Consider the following 25,072-nt stretch of genomic DNA (forward strand, 5'->3'; position numbering starts at 1 on the left):
ATTAAATAAGTATTAGTGTTAATTTAATTTTTGATGACGATTTTTAAAATATATGTTAATACTTTATATTTACTTCTATATTTCTATTTTCGTTTTTTTATGAAATTGAAGATGTTAAGAAAATGAGTTTGATTTAAAATTTTAAAAAATATTTTTTTTCATCGAAATATATAAAATTTTAGAAATAAAAAAAATATTTTCATTAAAAATGTTTGTAAAGCTTAAAAAACTGAAAACCAAGGTTTTTTCAATATTTTTTTAATAGATACTAATCATGTGTTCATATTTTGATTATTGAAAACAAATTTTTATTTCTATTTACCAAATGAAATTTTCAATTTTTTAAAAAATAAACTAATTCTAGTTCAATTTTTCTATTGGTAGTAAGTAAAACACAAATGTAAAAAAAAAAAAAAAAGGGTTCCATTGTTTAACTAGATTGCGAACCATAAAATGAAGAGTGGTTGACAGTTTAATGTCATTGTCGTGAAGAGCTACCATAAATGATAAAAGTGCCTTCATCCGTACGTAATATTTGACTGCTTACGGTTGACGTAAGTAGCTGGTAATTTGCAAGGAAGACGACGGCGACAGGACCGATGGAAAACATCAAAGCCAATAGCCACCAAAGCCCTCAATCTGAAATAACGCACTTTAAAATTGTCAGAAGGGATCAAATATCAAACGCCCATTGTCAATGTGTATTACACTTGTTTATCACTTCTCACTTGAACTCCAAAGTCCCGTATAACTAACTTCAATTTTTAACTCGGTTTAAAAAAAATCAACAATTCAATTTTTTTCCCTATCTGTTTAACCGAATTTAAATTATTATTATTTTTTATAATCAAATTGAATTTAAATACTCGGAGCAGACAATTCATAATTTGCGTGGTGTTTCACACCAATTTTACTTTGACAAATAATGAATGACTCAAACATCCACTATCAAATCTTTATTTTTGCTAATAATAAATTCTAAGTCGTACATTCATTGCATAAATTATTTGATTTCCAAAGGAAAATTCTTTTATTCTAGATTCAAATAATAATTTTCGAATTTTAATACGGATAATAACTTTGAATTTTAAAACAAATTTGAAAATTTAAATATTATAAAAAAGGTTAATCGGGGAAAATCGGTTTTGATGTCATATTTTTTTCCCCAAAGCACGTGTTTTAAATTTATAAGTTGTTAAAACGTTTTTCTTTTTGGTGGAACAAATTCTACTTTTTAAAAAAGAAAAAGAAAAAATGGTACTAATTACTAAATACACGGAAAACAACTAAAAGAAATAAAGGAAGAATTGATGCTAAAACAATGTTCATTTAAAAGGTTTGAACTATTCCATTCCACCACCAAATAATGCCATTTTGTAGGAGTAGCTGCTCTAAAGAACGCTCATTTATAATTGTGGCAGAGCCTTAAACGAGAGAGTAAACAGAGTCCATAGCAAACTAAGAATGCCCATTTTATAATAATTTTCCTCTCCTCCACACCCTCCCCCCAATTATACACAATAAGTTTGTACAGCCCGCATGCCATTCCATGTCCTTTCCCTAAAAGAAAAAACAGAAACAAAAAAGGCAACAGAAACGTTGTCATTCAATTCCATGTCTACAAGGCATTCACTATCCAACCTCACATCAAAACACAGCTAGTGCTTCCTCCTGAAAGGTGCCATAGTGTTTGAGAAATTTCACCGAACATAAGTCAGGTACAGACACGTTATCACGACCCGTGTCTGGGTACTATCATTTCCCCGCACCACAATGTGCCCACTATCGGGTATTTATCCCCTTTGGACACCTACAAATCCCGCAAGACTTTTGTCACCTGATGTCACACGTCCCCAAAGTTGCAAACAGAACTCTATTGGAAGGTCTTAGAATCAAACCATACGAGGTGCACCTTCAGGTGATAGTTTTGAGAGATATGTAGGTGTCTGAACAATACCGGATTATGAGCATGATGTGTGGTGCGGGGAAATGAGTGTGCCCAATCGGCCAGTCATGACATATATAGATGAAAGGAGTATAAATACTAGAACAATATATGGTAGATATCACCTTTACAGGTAGCTGAATTAAGCTTGAGTATTAAGCTTTTGTCACCTGATGTCACACGTCCCCAAAGTTGCAAACAGAACTCTATTGGAAGGTCTTAGGATCGAACCATACGAGGTGCATCTTCAGGTGATAGTTTTGAGAGATATATAGGTGTCTGAACAATACCGGATTATGAGCATGATGTGTGGTGCGGGGAAATGAGTGTGCCCAATCGGCCAGTCATGACATATATAGATGAAAGGAGTATAAATACTAGAACAATATATGGTAGATATCACCTTTACAGGTAGCTGAATTAAGCTTGAGTTCACATATGATCGTCACACGTTGATGTGTTACTAATTCAAAACGGACTTAAATATGGTATTGCTTCCAATGTTAATGCTAGCAGAGAGAGTAACAAATTCAACAAAAATACGGTGTTGCTTCACTTTAGCCCTTGTATTCATTTCTCCTTATGATGATTAATAATCCTAAAACATGAGTTTATCCAGCGAAAATTATACAGTAATTTGCCTATTAAAAACGAAATCAAGACATGGATTCATCGTCTACCGTACTTCTTCAGCTGTACCCTCTGACCCCGAGAAGAATCAATTAAAAAATCAAAACCAATAGGGAATTTTTCATCCAAAGTAACGACCAATCACAGTGCGGAGACGAACCTAAAACAGATGATCTCCTCAGGGCTTAACATCGCAGGCAAAAACCGAACCAAAAAAAAAAATGAAATCTTCTGTCTAATCATCATCCTCAGAATCTGCAATTCAACAAAGAAAGCAAACACTTCAAAATAAATAACAGCATTTGTCAGGTAATAAGAGAGTGGAAATTTGCTAATTTGAAGCATATGTCTTAAGAATTTGCAAATTAAGCAAACAGAATTAGAGAAGTTTTAGTTTTATAATTCAAAGAGTTCTAATGTTATTTACTTATTTTACAAATCTCAGCATTTAAGAGAAAAACAGTTGGGACTTAGTAGAGTATGGTCAAGCTAACAACGAAGGATACAAAATCAAGTGGTATGTTTCCTTCTTATTAATTTAAGTCAAAGTATTGTACTTTATCATTTTCCTTTACTTTTACGTTGAAATGTTACCAGATGCATTTAGTATAGTTCATATACTTTCAAATCTTTTTATTTTAATTTTTAACAAATAATTAATATTTCTCTAAACTGCTCTAACATTGTCTTGCTATAAAGAATTTTTTAATTTTGATATTTTCATGCTTCCACCCTTCTCTTCCCTTCTATGACATAAGTTATCCTGGAGATAAAGAAGTTTTAGGCATAATAATTAATTTGGCCCTCAAACTTTACAAAAAAAGTTATTTTTTACCTTCATCTAAATTTTCACCATTTTTAGCCCTTAAACTTGCATTTTTTTGTCAAATCACCCCAACATGGATGAAAAAGTTAAACTTTTTTAACTTTGCTGATATCGCATACACTTGGATGACATATAAGCATTCAATTAATTTTTAAAATTCAAAAAGATCATAAAAATTATTTTTAAAAATTAAAAATCATTAAAATCATTTAAAAAGTATAACAATATCTAAAATAATTTTAATCTTTTTAAAATTTTAAAAAATAATTAAATGCTGACATGTCATCCACATGGCAATCCACGTGTATGCCACAACAGCGAAGTTAACATTTGTTAACTTTGCCATCCATTTTGGGGTAATTTGACAAGAAATGCATGTTTAATGGCTAAAAGAGGTGAAAAATTAAATGAATGGCTAAAATGACATTTTCTTCGAGGGCTAAAAAATTCATTATGCCAAAGTTTTAACAGTCCCCAGTAACAAATAACAACAGCAAAGAGAAGCTTTTACGATTTCCAAGGAATAAAAGATAAAAGGTTCAGACCAAACACCCAACTATCATAAAAACAAAGGCAATTTGATTTTTTCCCCTTCCCTTTCATTTTGAAAAAGGTTGGGGGGTGGGGGGGGCTTACCAGATCTAATGTCTTCTCCAACTTTTCCTCTATTTTTCAATTGTCTCGTGATCATTGAGCAAATGAGAAACCACCAGTACACATGGAACACAAGTAGCATCAGCAACATAGTATTGAAAACATAGTATAGGGACGTGGGATATGACTCCGAAAGATTTAAAAACTCCCGAACATCATAGCTGTGAGAGATAAACAATGACAGTAGATGCATGATCAGCCAGTATGCAGTAATGTACTAAAACCAAATCATAAACCATAAAGGCAAACCTTGAGGTTTTAATGACCCAAAATGGAAAGAATATCAGACGCAGCAAGAGCCAGGAGATGGCAAATAATCCAAAGCACACACTTGCTCCAAGCTCTCTCTCGGAATACTTGAAAACTTTAGCCGCTTCCAAAAACACATCACTTGCATCATGTAGGGCAAGGATAATTGAACCAATGCGGAAAAAGCTGTAAACAATGCAAACTATAATCATCTTCCAACTTGGATATCCACAAGATAATTTAATTTATCAAACTAACTCATACAGACAAAACTTTATAACTGTCAATGGCTATGTTCTTCCCTCACAAAAATTCTGTTAAATACTCTTCAATTCTGAATTCATATAATCCATAACTTGCAACACTAAATAAAATGCCGAGGATATGACTGGCATCAAACCAATGAAGAACCTAAGAATAACAGAGCAGAAAATGGCTGCATTTTCACCATGAGTTCATGAAAAACTCAACATATTGCATGATTTTTTTAAAAGAGTGCATAAACTTTCTTCTTATGTCATAAAACAGCAAACCTTCTAGGGTGCCTTTTGCAGAGGCTACTAATGATCCAAAGGATGGCAATACACCACAATATTTAAAACCATAACAGAATAACAGTGGGATGTAGCAATCTACCAGCTTACAGAGGACTGCTGACAGTAAACTCAAAGAAAGACGAATCATATAGGGATATACTAATTTGACTATGTGATACACCAGACTCTGTATCTACACTACATGAATACACAATTACACATTTTAGACCATATGTAGTATGCAATCTGGAGATAAATGGTCCAATGATGAGATTCCAGAAAATGCCCAAGAGGTAGGCAACAATGACTTCCAAATGAATATTTGCCTGTCTGCTATGTGGCAATGACTGGGAATTTGGAGCACTTCCACAAAAACAGGCAAGTTACCTTGTAATGTATGAGTATCCTATCAGGATTACAGTAATTACATGATGGGACATCATCACAGCAAAATCCTTCCTTCGAGTCTCCCAAGTAAGGAGTGCAGCAATGCTATAAATGTAGAACCCACATTGGCACATGTAGAAAAGGCTTAGGGATAGCCTGAACAAAAAGAAAAAAGAAAGAAGTTAGCTTTCAAGTAGGTTGCAAGCAGGTATAACAAACCTTATCCTTCCACAATGCAAGACCCAGCAATTAAAGAAAAAGGAATATTTAAAGAGAACAGAATATAGGCGTTGGAGCATGTATAAAGGGAAAGCCACATGTTTCAATAGAATACTCATAAAGCAGATAAAGTCCTTGAAAGTAGAATAAAATGCCCACAGAAATTGTTTTTTCTCAAGATGGAGACCAGCATGATACTCCAGAATCAAGACTGATACATTCACTTGAAAGAGGGAATGGGAACATATAGACCCAACCCAACACCAGTGCGAACTAAAGGATCAACTAAAAGCACAATGAAAACATGTGAACAAAATTGCTTTAAGATTACAAGAACAAGAGTATGATAGGCTTACCGGCTAATAGTGAAAAGGTTAAGATTAGTATCATATAGGAGGACAAGGGAGCTAAAGACTAGACAGGAATGACAAGAAGTCAACCGTAACCATCATATATTGGATGCAGATTTGTTTTAAAATAAATTAATACAAGAATGACTTGGCATTCTCCATAGCTTACAGAGATGTACACATGATGAATACAAATACGTCCTTTCAAACACTAAAGACAAGAACAAAAATAGATTTGTCCCGTCTCTTAAGGAATGATTACAAACAGTAAAAGATACCTTCATGCCATGTGAATTCAGAGATCAGAAACACAGATCCTTGACATCCAAGAGAAACAATAACTTTCCGTCAATTAATAGAAAAGACTATTCACCTCATAAAGAGGTACATATATAAGTCCATGAATATAGGTTACTCACTTCAACTCTTGATCTGGCCAGCCTCTGAAGTACTGTTTTGTATCTGTGAACCATGGCTCATAGTAGGTTATTTTCAGAATATATGTTTCAACAGTAGCATAATATGCTAGCTTCCACATAGATTCTGAGCATTTTGCAATTTTTGCTTGTGTAGCCTCATTAATCTTCAAAGGAGCATATCCATTACTCAACAACCAGATGGCCAGCCTCTAAAAGGAACGTGAAGAAAAATTAAAATGTATTAACGAAAGATGAAGTCCTTTATGTACCAACTTATGAAGTGAAACAATTAAAAGGAGAAATTGATCGATTGTTTGTTACCACCGAAGGCACAAATATGGCAATAGGATTTAGAAAATAAACATATGGTAGCAGCACTCAACCCCACCCTCACGCAATTTCATTTCTCAGGACAAGTGAAAAAAATGAAGGTATGTACATTACACAACTACTTCCAGAAGATGATAAAATTTCCCTGCAATAACCCTATAGTGGAATCTTTTCCTTTATGACTAAAATGTTCTCATCTCATCCTGCGTATTCCTATCCATGTAGTATTTTACACTCCTTCCTACCTTTCACTCCATATGTTTGTGTAATTCAAAACAAATAGGATGGTCCAATACAAGCTGTGAACATTTCAACCATGAATATTCAAAATATATTTAATAAAATAAATGGATTGTTACTCCTCACCCATTCAATCCTGTCCTATTCGCAACCTAACGCATCAAAAAACAACCATAACTGGATTCAATTAACAAGCACATGCTTGTTCCACCATCTTCTACAAATTTTCAAGAGTTCAGCACAAATTCTCTGAATCAAACAAGACAAGTTCACCTAGGATGTGACCACATTATCCTGAAAACATTCAATTTTTTCGTTCTTTCATTTTATTTTTCTTTCAGATGCGACATACTTCCAACTTCTTTAACACATCTAGGCGAAGACTCAAGTCAACCCACTATTAATTAAGCTAAATAACCAAAGTTAACTTATCTTCCTGAAATCTCAATAAAAAAACCCTTTAATCCACCAAAACTGGAATCGCTCTTTAGAATACAACAAATTTCAGCCGAAGTCGATAATTTCTTAAAGCTAATACAAACAAAACAACATATTATAAAACAATAAATAAATAAATTAGGAATCAATAAGAGGCAACATAAATCTTACACGAAAAATGAATTTGTCAAGGAAGAACCTGGCGACAACGAAACCGAGCGCGAAGTGAACCGCCACAAGGAAGTGGCACACATCCGGCTTGGCATTACGGCTCCAAATAGATGACTCCATCGGACACCAGTTTTCGAAGAAAAGCAAAAAACTAAAATCAATCAATCAAAAGGCTCCAAAATCCGTCCAACGATTTCTTATTGCAACAATCCATTGCATTGAGCTTCCATTGATCACGATTGAGAGAGATCTGGTTTTTTTAGCCCTAAGTTGAGTTTTTTTTTAGTTAACAAAGTAAGAAGAAGAAGATGATGATGATGATGATGATGATGATGATAATGAAAAAGAGTTGGAGGGTTTTAAACCGGCTAAGATCTCGAGTAGTTTATTTAACAAACAATAGAATGTTTTTCTTGTGAGACGCTACTCGTTAGCTGGAAATTTTATTCATTTTGAGGATTCTCTTTTTTCATTTTCGGGGTTTTATTCTCTATCAGTCCCTGTACTCTTTAGTCATTTGAATTGTAGTCTCTCACTTTTTTAATTTGAAAAATATAATCCCAACTCTTTTGATTTGAAAATCAAAATCCAACCATCAAAGGACTTTCGTCATTCAAAAAATTTTTACTTGTAATTTTGATTTAATTTTAGATTTTTGAGGATTTAGATATAAAAAAAAGATTGAAATCTTTTTTTTTTTTGCGAATTTAGATATCTGAATATGATAGTATTTAATTTGTCAAATTATGGTATTTGACCTTGTACTTTGTGTAAATTGTGGAATTAGTACCTTTATTTTAATTTGGTTAATTTTTATAACTATACTTTTCAAATTTTGAAATTTTAGTATTGAGCCAATTGTAATAGTTAAATTTGTTTGATTAAACTATGACATTAGTCTTATATTATGCGTACAGTTATAGATTTAGTCCACATTTATCAATTAGATTATTCTTAGTGGCTACATTTTTTGAATTCTAAAATTTTAGTTTTAATACAAACATTAATCGTTAAATCTATTAACCAATTTTGTGTGAGTAATATGTGAAAATAACAAATAGATATAATAGTACACATGTGATAATATATTTGACATATCAAATTTTAAAAATAACCGAACTTAATTTAATGAAATTAATAATACATGAACTGAAAATGAAAAATTAAAATATAAGTACTAAATTCATAATTTATACAAAATTTAACCGATTTAATTTGAATTCGAATTTAGATAATAATTATAATTAACGGATAATAAATTGATTTAAAATATTAAGAGGAACTACGAATTCGGATTGAAATAATTTTAAAAAATAAAGATATTCAAAACTCACTTTTTGTTTATTGAAAGTAAATTTATTTGCTTGTTTGATATTTCTTGCGTGTAAGACTAATCATGTAAGCAAATTTTATATATTTTTAAATGTAATTTGGCAAAAGTTCACATAATTAATTAAACTTCAATTTTTTGCAAAGAGTATAGGGACTGAAAGTAGAATTTTACATTTGTTATTTCTTTCATATCTTTGATGGTGCAGAACTCGGCAGCCGCCAGCCATTTTTCATTATTTTGATTTGACTCGAAAATATTTTTCATTTATTATTTGGATTTTCTTTTATATTCAATATACTCTTTTATAAATTGAAATTTTGTAATGTAATAATTATTCTTAGTGCCAAGTATAGAGTTAATTTTTTTCTAAGTTCAAATTTGAATATTAGGGGTCAATTATCTAAAAATACTGTTTTTTTTATAAAAATTATTGAGTTAGGTCAATTTTTTCAAAATTTATCAGATTATATCGATTTTGGAGAGAGAAAATAAAAATGTATCCAGCTGGATGAGTTTTCAAACAATCTCTCTAGAAATTTTTTTTAATGATTTTTGGGGTTTTTTATGGTTAGAGTTTTGGAATTTTTGTTTTAGGTCCCAAAATTATTATTTTAAGGAATTTTTTTTAATTTTTAACATTTTTATATATTCTTTAGGATCTTTTTATAATATTTATATTTGGTGGAAAATATAAATTGTAAAATTTTTATAAATATTTTGAGTTTTAAAAATAACATTATTTTGAGACCAATTTGGTAATTCCAAAATTGGCAAGTACCAAAAAGGTATTTACACTAATCTATTATTCGAATTATTCAAATTGTAAAATTTAACTCGATACAAAATCGAAACTCGAATCACTCAATTCGATTAACTCCAAATTTGAATTTTTTTCGAATTTTGTCATCTGCAGCTTATGATAGCTAGAGGTCAACTCGAAATATTCAAAAAAATATTATCTCATGATTCCTATGATATCTAAAGGGTGAGTGACAACTTTGTAGGGGGTTGAATTTGAGAGAGTGAAAACACTACATACAAGGAGCATTTTTAGTGACATGTCAGTAAAAAATATTAAAAGAATTGAGAGAGCGTTTAGAATGAATTTAAAAGGTGGGAAATTTAGGACTTAAATAGGGAAAAAAGTTAATGTTGGGGGGAGGGAGCCACTGGAGTTCAACTGTTAGGGTAACTGTTGGCCTATTACAGGGTAGTTGTTAGGGAAAATGCGTCTAATTTGACGCATTTTCACATTCTCTCGAAAATTAACTTAATTCGACAAATTTTGAAAAAATCGACTTAATCTGATATATGGGCAATTCATCTGAATATTAGTTCTTGGATTATGTATAAATTGTTAATTTATTCCTTATACTTTAATTTGGTTAATCTCAATATTTATATTTTTCAATTTTTAAAATTTTAATTCAGATCCAAATATAAAAGCAAATAAATATATTATGCTATCTTATGCCATATGTCGGTTCTGGATTTAGTCTCTGATTTTTAATTTGATCATTTTTAGTTTTTATAATATTCGAACTTAAACATGACTTAAACAATAGTCATTAAATTTATTAACTAAATTAATATAGGATTTTTTCATAAATATTATGTGAAATAACAAGTTTATATGGCATTTCACATGTAATGATATATTTGTTGAATAAGATTTTGAAAATAGTGGAGTTTAACTTAACAAATTTAATAGTTGCTTTTTAGGTTAGGAACTTCAAAATTCGACAAATAAAATGATTGAATCCAAAAGTTGCGTTTACGGTGTATTTAGCTTACTTTTTGTCTCACGTTACAGTATCGCTATAGTATTTAATCTCACTGTCACCGCTGTTTTTACACTAACCGTAGATAAACATACCGCCCATCCAAACCTACCCAAAAACTGATAATAGATATTGATGTTTGAGCACCATTGTGTAGAAGTCGAAATGTGTAAGGAGTAACTTGAAAATTTGAAAATAAAGTAAATTTTAGATTATTTTATACAAACGTCAAAGAAAATAAAATAAAATAAAAATTATATTTTATTGTTCTAAAATTAATTGATAGGATCAGAAAACAATAGATACACTTGACTTAAATTTATTTATTATATGAAGTTCCTAGTGATAAAATAATGCAAACTTTTTATTATTTACTCTAATTTTTAAAACCTAATAATTAAAACTTATTTTGGGTATGAAGCAGTTTTAAAACTCGTGGTCAGCATTTATTCTTTTAACAAATTTACAGAATACAAAATTTTAGTTATTAGGCTCACTCTGATAAATACATTGAGAAATTAAAAAAAGCCTAATAATTAATGAGAAAATAAAATAATATTACTTGTTTCAATTTTCTTTAACAAAGCCTTTAGGGAGTTTTGGTTGGTAGAAATATAGAAGGATGGAAAAGTAAGAAGCAATGGGTGTTAAATTTTGTTTAGTGTACAAGAAAAGTTAGTGGAAAAAATAGAAAAAAAAATAATTATTTTCACTTAATGCCCCAAAAAATTTCTATTAAGGTGATATTAAGAGATAAGAGATATATGTATTTATAAGATCATTTATCATTTATTATTTAAATTTAGAAATGGTTTAATGGTAAAAATAGTATAATTTTCATTTTATTATTTCCCAAATTTCAGCTTTGTGGAACAATGAATAATAGAAATTACTAGTTTAATTTTGTCATTTTCTATACCAATTACCAAACACGCAATGTTTTCTTTCAAGAAAATTTTTAGATTTTTTTGATCAAATTTTCTTTGCATCCAAGCAAAACTTCAATATTCCCCTACCGAATTACCAACCGATAAAGAAGGGTTAATTCATCAAACGCCTTTAAACTATTACTATGATTTAAAAGTGGCCCCTAAATTTCAAAGGATTCTAATTGAGCTATAAAGCATTGGTATATCAATCAGGAGCGAAGCCAGAACAAATTTTTAGGGGGGCCGAATGAAATTTTAATTTTTTATAGTCTATGTCTTTATAATTTTTAAAGGATTAAATCAAATTTTTATAATTTTAGGGGGCCAAAGTATAATTTTACTTTACTAATTTAAAATTTTTAAAAAAATTCAAGGGCCTAAATATAAATTTTCTATTTTAGGGGGGCCAGGGCCACTGCCAGCCCCCCTTGTATCCACCTCTATATCAATTGAGTCATTTCGCTAATTTAATGTGTTTTAAGGCATAATGATTTTTTTAACCCTTTAACTTTACAAAAAAATTATTTTATCCTTCTTTTTTGGCTTCTTTTAATCATTGAATTTGCATTTTTTTGGTCAAATCATTCGAAATGAATGGAAAATTTAAGTTATAAAGCATTGGTATATTAACCGAGTCATTTTGCTAATTTAATGTCTTTTAAGGTATAATGACTTTTTTGACCGTCAAATTTTACAAAAAAGTCATTTTAGCCCTCCTTTTTAATTTTTTTTTGGCTTCTTTTAATATTGAACTTGCATTTTTTGTCAAATCACTTCAAAATGAATGAAAAATTAATTTTTGTTAACTTTGTTGACATGGCATACATGTGGATTGCAATGCGAATTATATGTCATCATTTAATTAATTTTTAAAAATTAAAAATATTAATTTTTTAATAATTTTTATACTTTTTAATAGTTTTAATGATTTTTAATTTTAAGAATAATTTTTACATATTTTTTTGAAAATTTAAAATTAAAAAAAATAATTAAATACTAACGTGTCATCCACATGGCAATCCACGTATATGTCATGCCAACAAAGTTTAAAAAAAATAATTTTTTTAAGTAATTTGATAAAAAATACAAATTTAAAAGTTCAAAAAGACAGAAAAATAAACAAAAGACTAAAATGGAATTTTTTTTTTATCATCAGTTTAGGCATTACAAGCCCAATTTACACTTCAAAATGAAACATATTAGAAACAAAATATTAAACCTATTGAGAGGAATTGGTTGATGTTCGATACTTCAAAAAAAATTTTAAACTCAGAAGTCAGAAAAATTATTTTATAAACCTTTTTTACCACATTATTCATGATTTTTATCGATTAAAAATAAACCTATTATATATACAGTTAATAAGAAAATATTATAAATGATGTGAAAAAAAGATAATATATTTATTTTTAATTGATAGGTACAATAAATAATATAATAAAGAGTGCTGATAAAATAATTTTTTCAAAAGTAATCTCCAACATTATTCAAAATGTTTATCATTATGGTAACATTGATAGCCTAGATTTGTTAAAAGTTTAATGTATAGATTTTCATTGTAAAAGGTACAAACAAACAAATTTACTTTTGAAATATTAAATTTTATTTAAAGAATAAACATTATATTATAAGTACTAAAACATAAATTTACATTTTTAAATATATAAGTTTTTAAATATTAAAAAAATTAAATTTGTTATTTTAATTTTTTTGAGGTAAATCAAATTGGGCTTTATTATATATAAAAAAATAAAAAAACGTTATAAACACCAAGTTCAATAGTAGCCAAACATAAAACAACCAACGACCCAAATATAGCCCCAAAACCTACCCAAAACTAATAACAGAAAGGAAAAATAATGAGAAAAAAAATAAAGAAATACTAAAAGGTGTGCACCACCGTTTCGTTGCCCAATCAGAAATCTTCTAGACGCTCGTCCTAACAACAATCAATCATTCTCCATTTCCAGTCGGTTTCATTCTCAGAAAAAGCCTCTGTCTTCCACAAAACTACATAAAATACAACTTTCCTCCCAAAACACTTCCAAAACAGTACACTCTTCCTTAATCTGGTTCCCTCGTCTTCACCGCAGCAAAACGACTTCTCGTAAAGGACAGAACACTCCCCACAGGTAAAACTCCCCACTCCTTTTCAAAGATTCTATTGCAAAAGTATGGGCTAGTCCATTAGTCGATCTAGGAACATGCCTGAAAACATCCTTTTCGTTGATAAATATCCTCAATGTAAGCCCCTATATGCGATTTATCTTGATATTGGGATTGACATTTCTTAATAATGGTTAATGCATCTCCCTCAACTTCTAAGTTCAACTTAAAAATTTCAAGTACGGAGTAGTGCTTAAAGTTTTTATTAGACACATATTTGACACGAATTCAAACCGTGCTACCCTATCCCTTACTTTCAAAATTGTATAAAAAAATTTTAAAGTATGGCTTTTTTCTAAATATTATAAATAAAAAAATAAATTATAATTAGGTTATTTTTATCATTTCCATTTGTTGAAATTGTATAAGAATAAAACTTTTAAAATGATATGTGTTGTTATGCCTCGCATTTTGGACTAAACAGTGTGTCCTCACAATGAGGAAGAGTTGGAAGAGTTCTTCGTCCCAACGAGCAGCTGGCATCACGACGAGAGGAAAACCCCTGTCCCAACGACGTGATCCTCCTTCGTCCCGATGACACAATGCCATGTCTCGACATGGCGACATGCAAATTAAGTTTTTCAGATTTTTTCTCTCAATTAAATTTTGTTTTTAGTTTCCCACTTAATCTTTGATTATCCTAGGGTTGTTATAGTCATTTATGGTACGAATTTCAACTTATAAGTAGGTCTTAGATATTTTAAATTTATACCAGGTTGAGAGAAATCTATTTTTTATTTTGAAGGGTTTGTTTTTGGGCTTTGAATTTTCCTTTAATTCTTTATATCTACTCTCTTTTATTACAGTGAAATTTTATTTTATTTGTGCTTTTTATTCTCATTTGTGGATTTTTTTTACGTAAAATTTACATATTCGATCATTTCAATTTTACTTTATTTACTTATTCATTGCTATTCATTGCATAACAAGGGTTAATTCCCAACATGATAATTTAAAAAATTAATGACTAATTTTAAAATAGTATATTATTTTTAAAAACATACTTTTTAAAATCTTTAAAGAATTAGAATATTTAACCAATATTAACTTTTAGAAAAAAAACTTCGATTATAACTTGTTAAATTTATCTATTTCTAATATCTTATAAAAATTTATAAGATAAAATTTAAAAATATAATACATTAAAAAACAAAAAACAAACTAGTGACCAAAATATGATCCTTCCTTTCCTTTTTTTCCACAAAAAACTCGTAGGTGCTCAAATTTTTCAATCTAAATCTTTGCTTTGTCAACGTTGGCCATTGAGTTGATTATTAATCTTGGTTTTTCCAATCGGATTCTCTAAATTTTATTTTATTTTTAATTTAGATCTCTTAATCATTATTTTTGTACACAAATTTGTAGTTTTTGTTTTGTAGCTCTATTTTCTCTAAAAGGAAGAATGATTTTAGTTCTAAATTTTTAATCATGTTTTGGCGTATATATGAGAATTGTTAGGTGAAGATACCATCAAATATGTTATGAGCCATTCTCAAAGGGTTTTATCATAATAGAACAATTTGAGTCTTGACTTTTTGTGCACCGTAATGGTGCAATGGATCTATTGGAGGCTCTTGGTAAGGGTTTCTTGACTGACCAAAGTTCATCGTTAAGTTGGTTTGATGATGACGGGTTAGAATGTAGTTTTTAGTGATTTGATAAATGTGATGCATCCTTGATTTGTTTCTGAATTCTTCTAGTGTCGTGGTTACTGTTGGTTTGCCTTCCTCCGCTTTTAGGATTATTCTACAGACATTTGTGCATTAATTTGTAGTATCTTATTTGTGGCTTGTACTATATACGTACTATACATTTATATTTTTGTTATTCATGGTTACTAATGATAATATTTTATTCAAAAAAGTAAATAAGATAACTTTAAATGTTATATTTTTTTAACAAATGAAATAAGTTTTAATTTTTTTAAAATTTTAATTTATGAAATGAAATATTTTTTAGAAAATATTTTTTGAATGATATATTAATTGAGTATAATTTTAGATATTTTTAATATTATAAGAATTATTATTTTTTAAAAATAAATTTAATTATTATTTTTCTAAACAAATCTTGCTAAAAAATAAGTGAGCACTTTTTGTCAATGACATATTTTAGGTTTGCATTTAATATTTTCAAAGTTAAAAGTGCTACATTGATAAATTTATTAAACATATAAAAGCGTTCATAAATTTGATAAAAAATTTTAATTTAATCCCTAAACTTTTTTTTCTTAATTAATCTTAAAATTTGATAACTTTTTTTTTAAATTGGTCTTTGTAAGACATAGTACTCTCCTATTGTGTCAATGTATCACCTAAAAATTAAAAATATAAATAAAATCTCGAAGCGCCATGACATCATATCTTAAGTTCTTTACAGAATCTAAGTATTGGGGCCAAATTTGAAAAATTTGCCAAGTAGAGGAACTAAAATGGACAAAAAAAATTTAGGGACCAAAATGAAAAAGTGGTAAAGTTTATCCCATTATCAAACTTCATTGGTTACTTACGATATTATCCAAAAAAAATATATATATTTGGGGTTACAAAGCCCAATATCCCTATGGTCCAAAAAACAGAAAAAATGGAAAATAATTAATAGTAATATGGGGAAATGGGAAAACACAGGATCCCAGACTTGGCGTTTGACTAAATTAGTTGTAAACGGCATGCCGTTAATAACGTCGAATGATTCGTGCTCTTCTTTCGTAGAATCTGGCTTCATGGATTTGTATCTATGATCGAGTATCAATGCTGTAAGGATACTGATTTTATATTCTTATACATTGCAGTATTGCTTCTTTTCTTAATCCACTTGGATTAATTTAATAATTAGTACGAATAACTTCTGGTATCATTCTTCTATTTTATTGGCAATTTGTGTTTGCGTTTGTTTTTGTTATATAAAAGATTCACTGTAATTTATTTTTGGATACGAAGTCGAAATTTATTCGTTGTTTATCGAATTTGTTAAAGCTTAAAAAGAAAATGCCGATCTGTGTTTTTCATGACGCGTCTAAGGAACTCGATTTTGAGAAAGAAAATAAAAAGGAATTATGGTTGGTGATGTGAGAAATTTGATTGACAATGCGGGATGGAGTTTTCATTTTCCCGAGATTTGTACATTCAAAATTGCAGATTTGTTTGGTAAAATATTTGCTGAAGAGACAACGAAGCACGTTCGATGATAGGAAGTGTATTTAGTTTTTGTTTTTTGTTTGAACTTTATATGTGCCATCATTTCACTGATAAAGACTAAAAATGAAAATTCAGATAATTGAATTGAATGCTTGTCTCGAGGCATCTAGAGAACTAGACTTTTAGGATATGGAATAGAGAAAGAGACTTTATGTTAGAAAATGAACATTGCCATCATATCATGATTTCGTACTTGAAAATGACAGATTTGTTTGATAACAATTTTTTTTTGTTCATTGTTTGATAACAATTTGTTCACGAGATAATAAATCAAGTTGATTTTAGGAAGTACATTTCCTCTTTCTGTTTTCTTTGAAATTTTTTCCGATATTTGTGGAATTTTTCCTATATGAAGATCAATTTTATAATGCCTCATCATTTTATTGATAAAGATTAAAAAAAAAATTGTGATCTTTGAATTCAATCTTTCTAAAAGGCTAAATTTCTGAGACGTGAAATAAAAAGAGAAATTATGATAATGTAGTGGAAATGCTATTTTTATCATGATTTGGTACTTCATAATGGCAGCTTGTTTGATAACAGTTTGTTCATGAGATAATAAAGCAAGTTGATTTAGAGAGTGTATTTGCTCTCTCTGTTTTCTTTGAATTTTATCAAATATTCAATGGATTTCGACTGTGCAGGTTCTACAGATAGCTTCCTTCTATACTATCTGAAATACGAATCAAGGAGAGCGTCACTTGCATGTTCATCTGTTTCTATAAATGTTTGCGCTTCTCACTTTACATGCTTTATCAATATTTCTTGCATTTTTCATTGCCAACAACATTTAATTGATTTAATTTACACGTTGTAATGATTCATACCAGACTGTATTTACTTTATACAGTACTTTTACTGATGAATTATTTGATTGTTCTAGTGTGAAGGAACTTGTCTTATTACCCACGTTTCCTTCAAAGAGTTTGTCTTTTGGTACAAGTTTTCCGATCTATAGCTTTTCTAAGACATGAGCAAGCACTGCCGTTTGTCATTGGAATATTTGGCCTATCTAAAATCAACTTTTCATATTCATTTGAGTTATTCGAATAATTATAAAAGGTCACAAGTATGATATATATATATTTTAACATGTTTGAATTTCTACAGTTGTATAAATAGCCTTATAAGATCTAGATATTCTGGTTTATCATTTTCATTCAACCAAAAGCTTTTGATTGTATCAAAAATTGAAAGGTATTTCATTACCGTACCAAGTCTGGAAAACCAGATTACAGCAAAATGTGTCCAACAGATGAAAATAATAGACTATGGTGATTAATCTTGAGGTTTGTGATAGTTATATAAATAGGAATTCATAACGCAAGACTGATTATTCCTTTTTTTCCATGCTCTTAACATAATTAGGGTCCTGATTTGAAGTCTCCCTTTGCGTGGATACAAAGACATGCACTTTTGTTATATGAATGCAATATCTAAACGTATATGCCGACATTAGATTGGTACAACATTGAAAGTTGTTGATGCTGTCATGATGTTTAGGAAAGCTGGGTAGGTCTGAAATGGACAGGATAGAAGGCTACTTGGGGTATTTGAGTAAGTAAAGGGAAAAGGCAAACCTGGTAATATTGATGGATAATTTTGTTTCTCAGATATATTTCCAAATTCGTCTGTTGGTGCTCAAAGGTTCATTCACATTAATGTAGATTAGCAATTTAATTCGGATAGTTTGAAAGGTCATTTTCTGTTTTTGAGCAAGAAATTTTTTGTTATAATAATTTTTCAACAATGACGTGATATACTAAAATTATCAAACCTAATGGGATTATCCCTTAACAATGGGATGATGTTGGTTGATAAGTGTGGCTATAGTTGCAATGGATTATGATAAAACTTGCAATATTTAAATTACTAAAACTTAACTGTATGTTTTTTTTTTTTTGTTCAAAGGGGATGAAGCCAGTTGAAAAGTATGGTTATACTGGCTATAGGAGTAGATCGATTGAGAATTCTCAAACTGTCAGTATCATTCTTATAATGAACTTTCTCGCCATTTATTTCTGTGATTACTCTAAATAGGAGTTGGGGCTTTCATAATGCCGTGTTATTAGCAATCAATACAACATTTCTGTGGATATCATACACATTATTACAGTTTCTGGTGAAATATGCAGGCAGTTATTTTCCTGGATTCAGAAGTGATACCATGCTCATGGCTGTGAAGATAAATAAAAAGTTAATCAGCATCTTGAGTTTTACCCTCCCATTTTGTAATCATGTTGGTCTTGAAAATTTATCCATAGTCAGTATTTCTGTTGTGATAAGCAGTCTATCTAAACATAGTGTCAGTATGTGATCGAGCAGCAGGTGGCACACGTGTTTGTGAATGATTATGAGGATGGAAATGTTTTAATCCAAACTTATGGTCATGATTTTGATGGTTCCATGTGAATAAATGTACACCTGTAGCAGTATGATTGACTAATGATTTTAATAGGATCCACTGTAACAGATCATGGCATGGTGTTGTTATGATTTGGTGACTGGCAACTGATAGTTGTGTTACTTATCATGTTTTTTATAAGATGGCCCTGTTTAAGGGATGAAGATGGTTACATTATATTGGATATAATGAGAAGATGGTTGAAGTAAGATTATATAATAACCTGTTACTTTTTCAGATATGTATGTATGTATGTATGATCTTTTACTGGTATTCTTTTTGGTTCATCTCAACTAGGTAGAAAGTACTTTAAGTTGTTGATTAAAATTATACTTGCCGCACAGGTGTATAACATGTGTGATACCGTCCTACTTTCATGTGGTCCCTCAACTGTTTGTTCTGAACTTGCACTGTTATGCAATGTGCTTTGTCCTTGGAGATAATTGATTGAACCTATGTTATCCGGACTTGATGAGTGTCAGATATAGGTAAATCTTTGACATGAGTATAACAAAATTACCATATGTTTGGAGTATCATATCTTATACAGCATACTCATGTCCATATGTGCCTTTAATATAGGTAGCCGGCACAGATACCTTACTGGAAAATAAAAGGTCTATGTTATATAATGTAGGTTTATCTTTAAGAGAATTGATCTCTAATGACCACGACGAAAAGCTTGACATTGTTTTTGGTACTGTTACTTTGCCTTTTGACTCTGCTTTTTCATTTTTCCAGAAGAAGTCTTATTGTTTCAGATGGTTTTACCTCAAATTTCAAGGTTTATAATTTGTTTTTGAACATTGCAGTTTGCATTTTTACTTTTGTCTGTTCGTGATCTCTACAACCTTGGAGAAATTTGATATGTTTTTCCTTACCAAAGCGTCAAAATTTTCTGATCTTTCACGGTTTCTCTAGTCGTTTGCAAATTGTATTCGAGCATTCCTTCCATCGTACTGACGTTCCTATAGGGTATCATTTACTGATTTGAATTTTGAAAAAAAAAATCATAGAATCGTGTTTTCATAAGCAACTAACATCGATTGAAGGGAAAGCTAGTTGGAACTGAGGGGACTAATATTTTGTATCGGTGCTTACTGCATTGCTTTTGTTTCTTAGGTCATTCCAGTAAGACTGCCCTCATTCGTAAGCAGATTCGGGCCTAATCAGGCATTGGGGCCACCGCCAAAGTCACCGGGGCTTCAAAGTTGAAAGTCATATATAGGTAAGCTTATTTGCATACCATTACAAGCCTGGTTGTAACGTACTTTGTTCTATATGGGGCTCTACCTTCCGCACTAGTCACCGATATGAGGATAGTATGTGCCCTTCAGCCAAGGGCACCTCTGATTTCTCACACGACCATGAATAGACACGTGGGCTTTAGTATGCCCACTTCTGCAGATTGCCACGTGAAATCATCAGTATGCACATGTTACACATGTCCCATATTCAGTTGATGGTGGTACATTGAAAACTTCCCATATGTCCTGTTAATTTCCCTATGTATTACTAGTTAAAACTTGTATAAAGAGGCAAACAACAGTGGTAGAACAAGATGGTTTGGTTAATTGGATCGATTAGATTAAGAATTCATCAATATTAGTTTGAATAGAGGGATTGAATTGATTTTTGAGTGAATCATTTAAAACTAGTAAAAAATTGAAAATAAGACAAAATTTGATGATTGAACTTGTTTATAAAATTTTAAAATATTTTTATGAATTTTAAATTGTTTGTTTAATTATTATTGAGCCGATAGTCGAATTGATTGCAATGAAAATCAATAGTCTAATAAATTTGACCATCGACCTGATTTTTAAAACATTATCAAATATTGTTGAAGGTAAGTTTAAAATGATACAATTTGATTCTCCATGTTATACCTTATTCTAAATAACTAATAACAATAAAAAGTTTAATTAGTTAATGTGATGTTTTTTCTAGAAGAAAAGGTAAAATTATGATTATCAAAATCATCATTATTTACTAATTTTTCATTTTAAAAAAATTCAGGATTCCTTCAAAAGAAATTTATACATCAAAACATTAATGAAAATTTCTAAAAGTGTTAATTAATTGTACTGAGATATAACATTAGTAATAATAGGACCAGTTAAATCAAATTAAAAGTAAGAATTAAATCTGCAACTTAATTGAAACTTTCTTCAAATGAATTAATTGGATAAAAATGGCTATGAGTTGATTAAATATTTAATAAAAAAACAAGGAAGTGCTTATATTGGGGAAAATTTTCCCCATTAATATATTTTTATTATAATTGATAATATACATACATATTTTAAAGAAAAGTTAACAGTTACTAGCTGCAAAAATAACAAGAAGTTAATAATTATAGTACAAATCCAGGTGAAATATGATATGATTGTAGAAACCCCAGATGAAAAATAGCAGGGTTTTGTTAGGGAGCAGGAAAGTTGTGGTTGCTGCATTGATGGATGGGCTTCTTTCCCAAATTTATAACTTAAGGGCACATATTTTAAGAAGGACAGCTGGATTGTTTCCAAAATCTGGCAGGGAGTCCTTGTTGAGGGACTGGGAATGGGCCATATTGGATCCCACTTTCAGAACCCACCACCTCCCACCTGCAAGTAAAAGATCACCACACTCGCAATTAGAAAGGGACTAGTCTTAATTCTTAATTCTTTTAGCACTACAAAATCTTTTGCAACTAAACATAAACTTCTTGATTAGGTTAGAAATGGCAATGGATACTAAACGAAATAGATGTCCATATTATCTGGTCTGTTCTTTTGTGAATTCAGATAGATTATTAAATTTACTATTTACAGTGGGTTTGAATATCTATTATTTTATTGCTTTAATTTTTGTATTTCGGATATTCAAATATGTTATCTTCATCTACTTCATTTTTGCATATATCCAAATTCAATATATCTTCACAAATCTAGCTATTAGTTGAATTTATTTCTTTATTCTTTAAAAAAAATAAATTAAGTGAATTTCTGCAACAATCCTTCTCCCATATTTTGTAACACTAGAATTCATAGTGCAATATACCTGAATTTTGTTACTAGATGATGGATCAAAATGAGAGCCTCCAGCTTGGCTAGCTCGTTGCCTGGACAAGCATGAACGCCGTTGCCAAACGGCATGAAGGTATTTGGTTTTGGAGCTACCTGCTTAAGTCCATTTCCAGAAAAGCAAAAATATTAAGTTCCGATTGTACTGCTTGTATGTGTACATATGTCTATTTGTAAGTGTAGTGAAACCAATAGAAAATTGCTATAATCTTCGTAAACAAAACAGTAACTACCTCAAATCTAGATGGATCAAAATCATGAGGATCAGAAAAGAATTCTGGATTATGATGAATATTCCTGAACAATGGCATCACTTTCCAACCCTTGGGTATTAGGTATCCTGTACATTTAAAAGTTGAAACAACAGCAATTAATTAAAACCCCTTTAAACCAAATAAATATAAAAGAATATTCCAGTTAAGCCTTTAATTTATTTACCCTTATACTCCACATCAACTACTGCTTCCCTGAATGTGAAAGATATGATGCTTGCCATCCTCAAGCCCTCTAGTAAAACCTGAAATTTCTCAAAAGATTAGAGGTTTCTTGAAAATTTTTCTTTTCTTGAAACAAACATATATGACTTTGAAACACAGTTCATACCCTATATGTAAGAGTCATTTTCCTTGTCTGTGCCCATGTTAGATGCTCCTTCCCTCCATTGTTCGACTCATACATCGCCTTTTGCTCTGCCTGCAATGATTTTGAGAACCATGAAGTGAGAAAAAAAATCAATTCTCGGATGATAAATTTGTTAAGTAGTCTTTAAGTGTCATGCTAGAATGATTTACCTTAACTGCTTCTAGAAGCTTGGGGTCGTCATGGAGGAATTTGAGAATCCATGTTATAAAACTGGCTGTGGTGTCCTGTGCAGCAAAAAGTATTCCAATGATGTTATCAGCAATTTGATCTTCAGTCAAAGTTTCCCCCTTTTCATCTTTGACGTTCAACAGATGGCCCAAAAGATCTTTTTCTACCAGCCTTTTCTCCTTTCTCTCACGAATTATTTCACTTAGAATCTGATTCAGCCTTTTCCTTGCCTTTTGAATAAGGGGAAAAAAACAAAAAAATTAATAAATCAGATTGCATCCATGTGATCATATGCATACATACATACATACATACATGAACATATGTTTCTATGATAAGGAGAAATGAAATGTTCTTACCTGGAGTGCTTTGTGATGTGCACTCCCAGGAATTTTTGTAGGAAAAGAGTTGTAACCTTTATCCACTATCCTGTAGTTCTCCTCCAACTTCTCTTTGTAGCCTCCATCTAAGTGACCAAATATGGAAAGAATGCCGACGTCGAAAGAGAACTGTAGAGAGTCAAGGAAATCCACATGTTAGAAAATCATGATCCAACACCTAAGGGGAATTCACATGACATTGAAACATGTCAAAAAGCCAGCTTCAATAAAAAGAAAAACAAAATTCTAAAGGGATTCCAATGTAGGAAAAGTGAAGAGTACTACAGGACAACAAAACCAGACAAGTCCTCCATTAAGTAATTTAGGTAAGTCAAAGGAGAGAAAGAAAACCCTTTAAACACATTAGAAACATGTTTAAAGATGTGGTCTAATCAAATCTTGTCTTTTAAACACATACATGTGCATATATTTATATACCTTCTTCATCTCATAAAAGGTGTTTATAACTTGTCCAGAGGCAGCCCATGAGTCCAAGGCAGAGAGAGCTATGTGTTCAATACCAGGAATTAGCTTCCTGATGGTATCAGGTGCTAGTGAGTATTGAACCAACTTCCTTAGCCGAGTGTGGTATTCACCCTGGTGAAAGAAGAGCGCCCAAGGGCCAATCATCATCTCCTTGCTTTTGGGGTAAGTTGGTTTGAACAAGTGAGCATGAGTCACCAGCACGAACCTCGCGGCTTCAGGGCTAGCCAACATGGCACAAGGACAACCGAGTATTTGCGTTTTGAATATTTCTCCATATCTGAACATCACAAAGGAAACAAACAATGGCAGCACCATCCAAGTTCAGAATACTAGACAAAGGGAAATTGAACAGCAACAATAACAAGAAGAAAGCCAGGTAAGAAACAGCAATAACCTTTTCTGTTTTGTAAGAAAGAAGATATTTGGGTCTTGAGAGTAAAGTTGAAGAGTTTCTCCAATATATGGCCAACCCATTGAACCTGGTGGAAGCTTATACCTTTCTATTGGAAACCCTCTTTTTTGCTTCCTAAGAAATGGATATGAAAGAAGAGTTGAGAGAAAGAGAATCACGTATAGTATAATAAAAACAATAGTTTCCATTGCAAAAAAAGAAATAATGTAGTCTCTCCCCCCCCCCTCTCTATTTCTCTCCCCTTGTCTTATCCTTAATTTCTCTCTTTAGCCAATGAGAATTTGATGTTGCAGCTAGAAATAGGTTATAGGAAAATAAAAATTGAAGGCTTAGTGAAAATGGTGCACAATGCTTTTGGTTTTGAGGTTGAGAAGGTGAGGGGGTTTGGGGGTTTATATAGAGTTGGCATATTTGTTAAAACTACACAAACGGATGTTGTATAAGTTCATAAACGGTCAATGAATTATATTATAACACCCATCAATAAATTAATTAATACTTTTAAAAATAATTTGAAAATAAATATAATTATTATATATTTTTTAATACGTGGCATCTTGTGATTCATAGATAGGTTATTATGATTATACAAAATTAGTGCATTACAAATCCATAATTTATTGCTTTTTATTAAATTTTTTAATGAAGCATTTGCTGTTACTTTGACTGGTTTTCTTGAGCACTGCTTAACAGTTCTTTGTATTTCATTTGT

The 25,072-nt window shown here is 30.6% G+C and overlaps 2 protein-coding genes and 2 long non-coding RNA genes across 8 annotated transcripts; 2 read left to right on the forward strand and 2 right to left on the reverse strand.

Annotated features, from left to right (window-relative positions):
- Positions 1-1,169: 1,169 nt before the first annotated feature.
- Positions 1,170-2,457, forward strand: LOC121212206 (uncharacterized). The gene is made up of 2 exons (XR_005907386.1): positions 1,170-2,078; positions 2,357-2,457. It is a non-coding gene; the product is annotated as an uncharacterized lncRNA (long non-coding RNA).
- Positions 2,384-7,719, reverse strand: LOC107894263 (LAG1 longevity assurance homolog 2). The gene is given in 6 exon segments (NM_001326827.1): positions 2,384-2,830; positions 4,038-4,216; positions 4,305-4,490; positions 5,228-5,383; positions 6,216-6,424; positions 7,395-7,719. Coding segments are annotated over 6 exon segments (870 nt in total). The 5' UTR covers positions 7,515-7,719; the 3' UTR covers positions 2,384-2,810.
- An 8,461-nt stretch (positions 7,720-16,180) lies between these two features.
- On the forward strand, positions 16,181-20,872 carry LOC107894264 (uncharacterized). Of its 4 annotated transcripts, XR_005907388.1 has the most exons (7): positions 16,181-16,358; positions 17,445-17,527; positions 18,712-18,780; positions 18,936-19,692; positions 19,787-19,901; positions 20,017-20,179; positions 20,327-20,872. It is a non-coding gene; the product is annotated as an uncharacterized lncRNA (long non-coding RNA). The 4 variants fall into 4 exon arrangements; XR_005907387.1 differs by having other exon boundaries at positions 18,712-19,692; XR_001683203.2 differs by lacking the exon at positions 18,712-18,780.
- A 569-nt stretch (positions 20,873-21,441) lies between these two features.
- On the reverse strand, positions 21,442-24,796 carry LOC121212207 (abscisic acid 8'-hydroxylase 4). 2 transcript variants are annotated; one of them, XM_041084570.1, is made up of 9 exons: positions 24,343-24,796; positions 23,901-24,225; positions 23,442-23,591; positions 23,064-23,312; positions 22,876-22,965; positions 22,711-22,789; positions 22,506-22,612; positions 22,250-22,371; positions 21,442-21,813 (listed from the first exon to the last, which is right to left on the reverse strand). In XM_041084570.1, the coding sequence occupies exons 1-9, from the start codon at positions 24,546-24,548 to the stop codon at positions 21,708-21,710; spliced, it is 1,434 nt and encodes a 477-aa protein (XP_040940504.1). In that variant the 5' UTR covers positions 24,549-24,796; the 3' UTR covers positions 21,442-21,707. The 2 variants fall into 2 exon arrangements, with proteins under 2 accessions (XP_040940504.1, XP_040940503.1); XM_041084569.1 differs by having other exon boundaries at positions 22,250-22,368; positions 24,343-24,727.
- Positions 24,797-25,072: the final 276 nt, after the last annotated feature.

The sequence above is a fragment of the Gossypium hirsutum genome, chromosome A13, assembly GCF_007990345.1.
Source record: "Gossypium hirsutum isolate 1008001.06 chromosome A13, Gossypium_hirsutum_v2.1, whole genome shotgun sequence".
NCBI classification, from domain to species: Eukaryota; Viridiplantae; Streptophyta; class Magnoliopsida; order Malvales; family Malvaceae; genus Gossypium; species Gossypium hirsutum.

Excerpts from the sequence above, each read along its gene's own strand:
- LOC121212207 (XM_041084570.1), bottom strand. The coding sequence starts at position 24,548 with ATGGAAACTATTGTTTTTATTATACTATACGTGATTCTCTTTCTCTCA. Across the intron at positions 24,226-24,342 it reads TTTCTTACAAAACAGAAAAG|ATATGGAGAAATATTCAAAA; the intron begins GTTATTGCTGTT and ends TGTGATGTTCAG. Across the intron at positions 22,790-22,875 it reads AAATGACTCTTACATATAGG|GTTTTACTAGAGGGCTTGAG; the intron begins GTATGAACTGTG and ends GAGAAATTTCAG.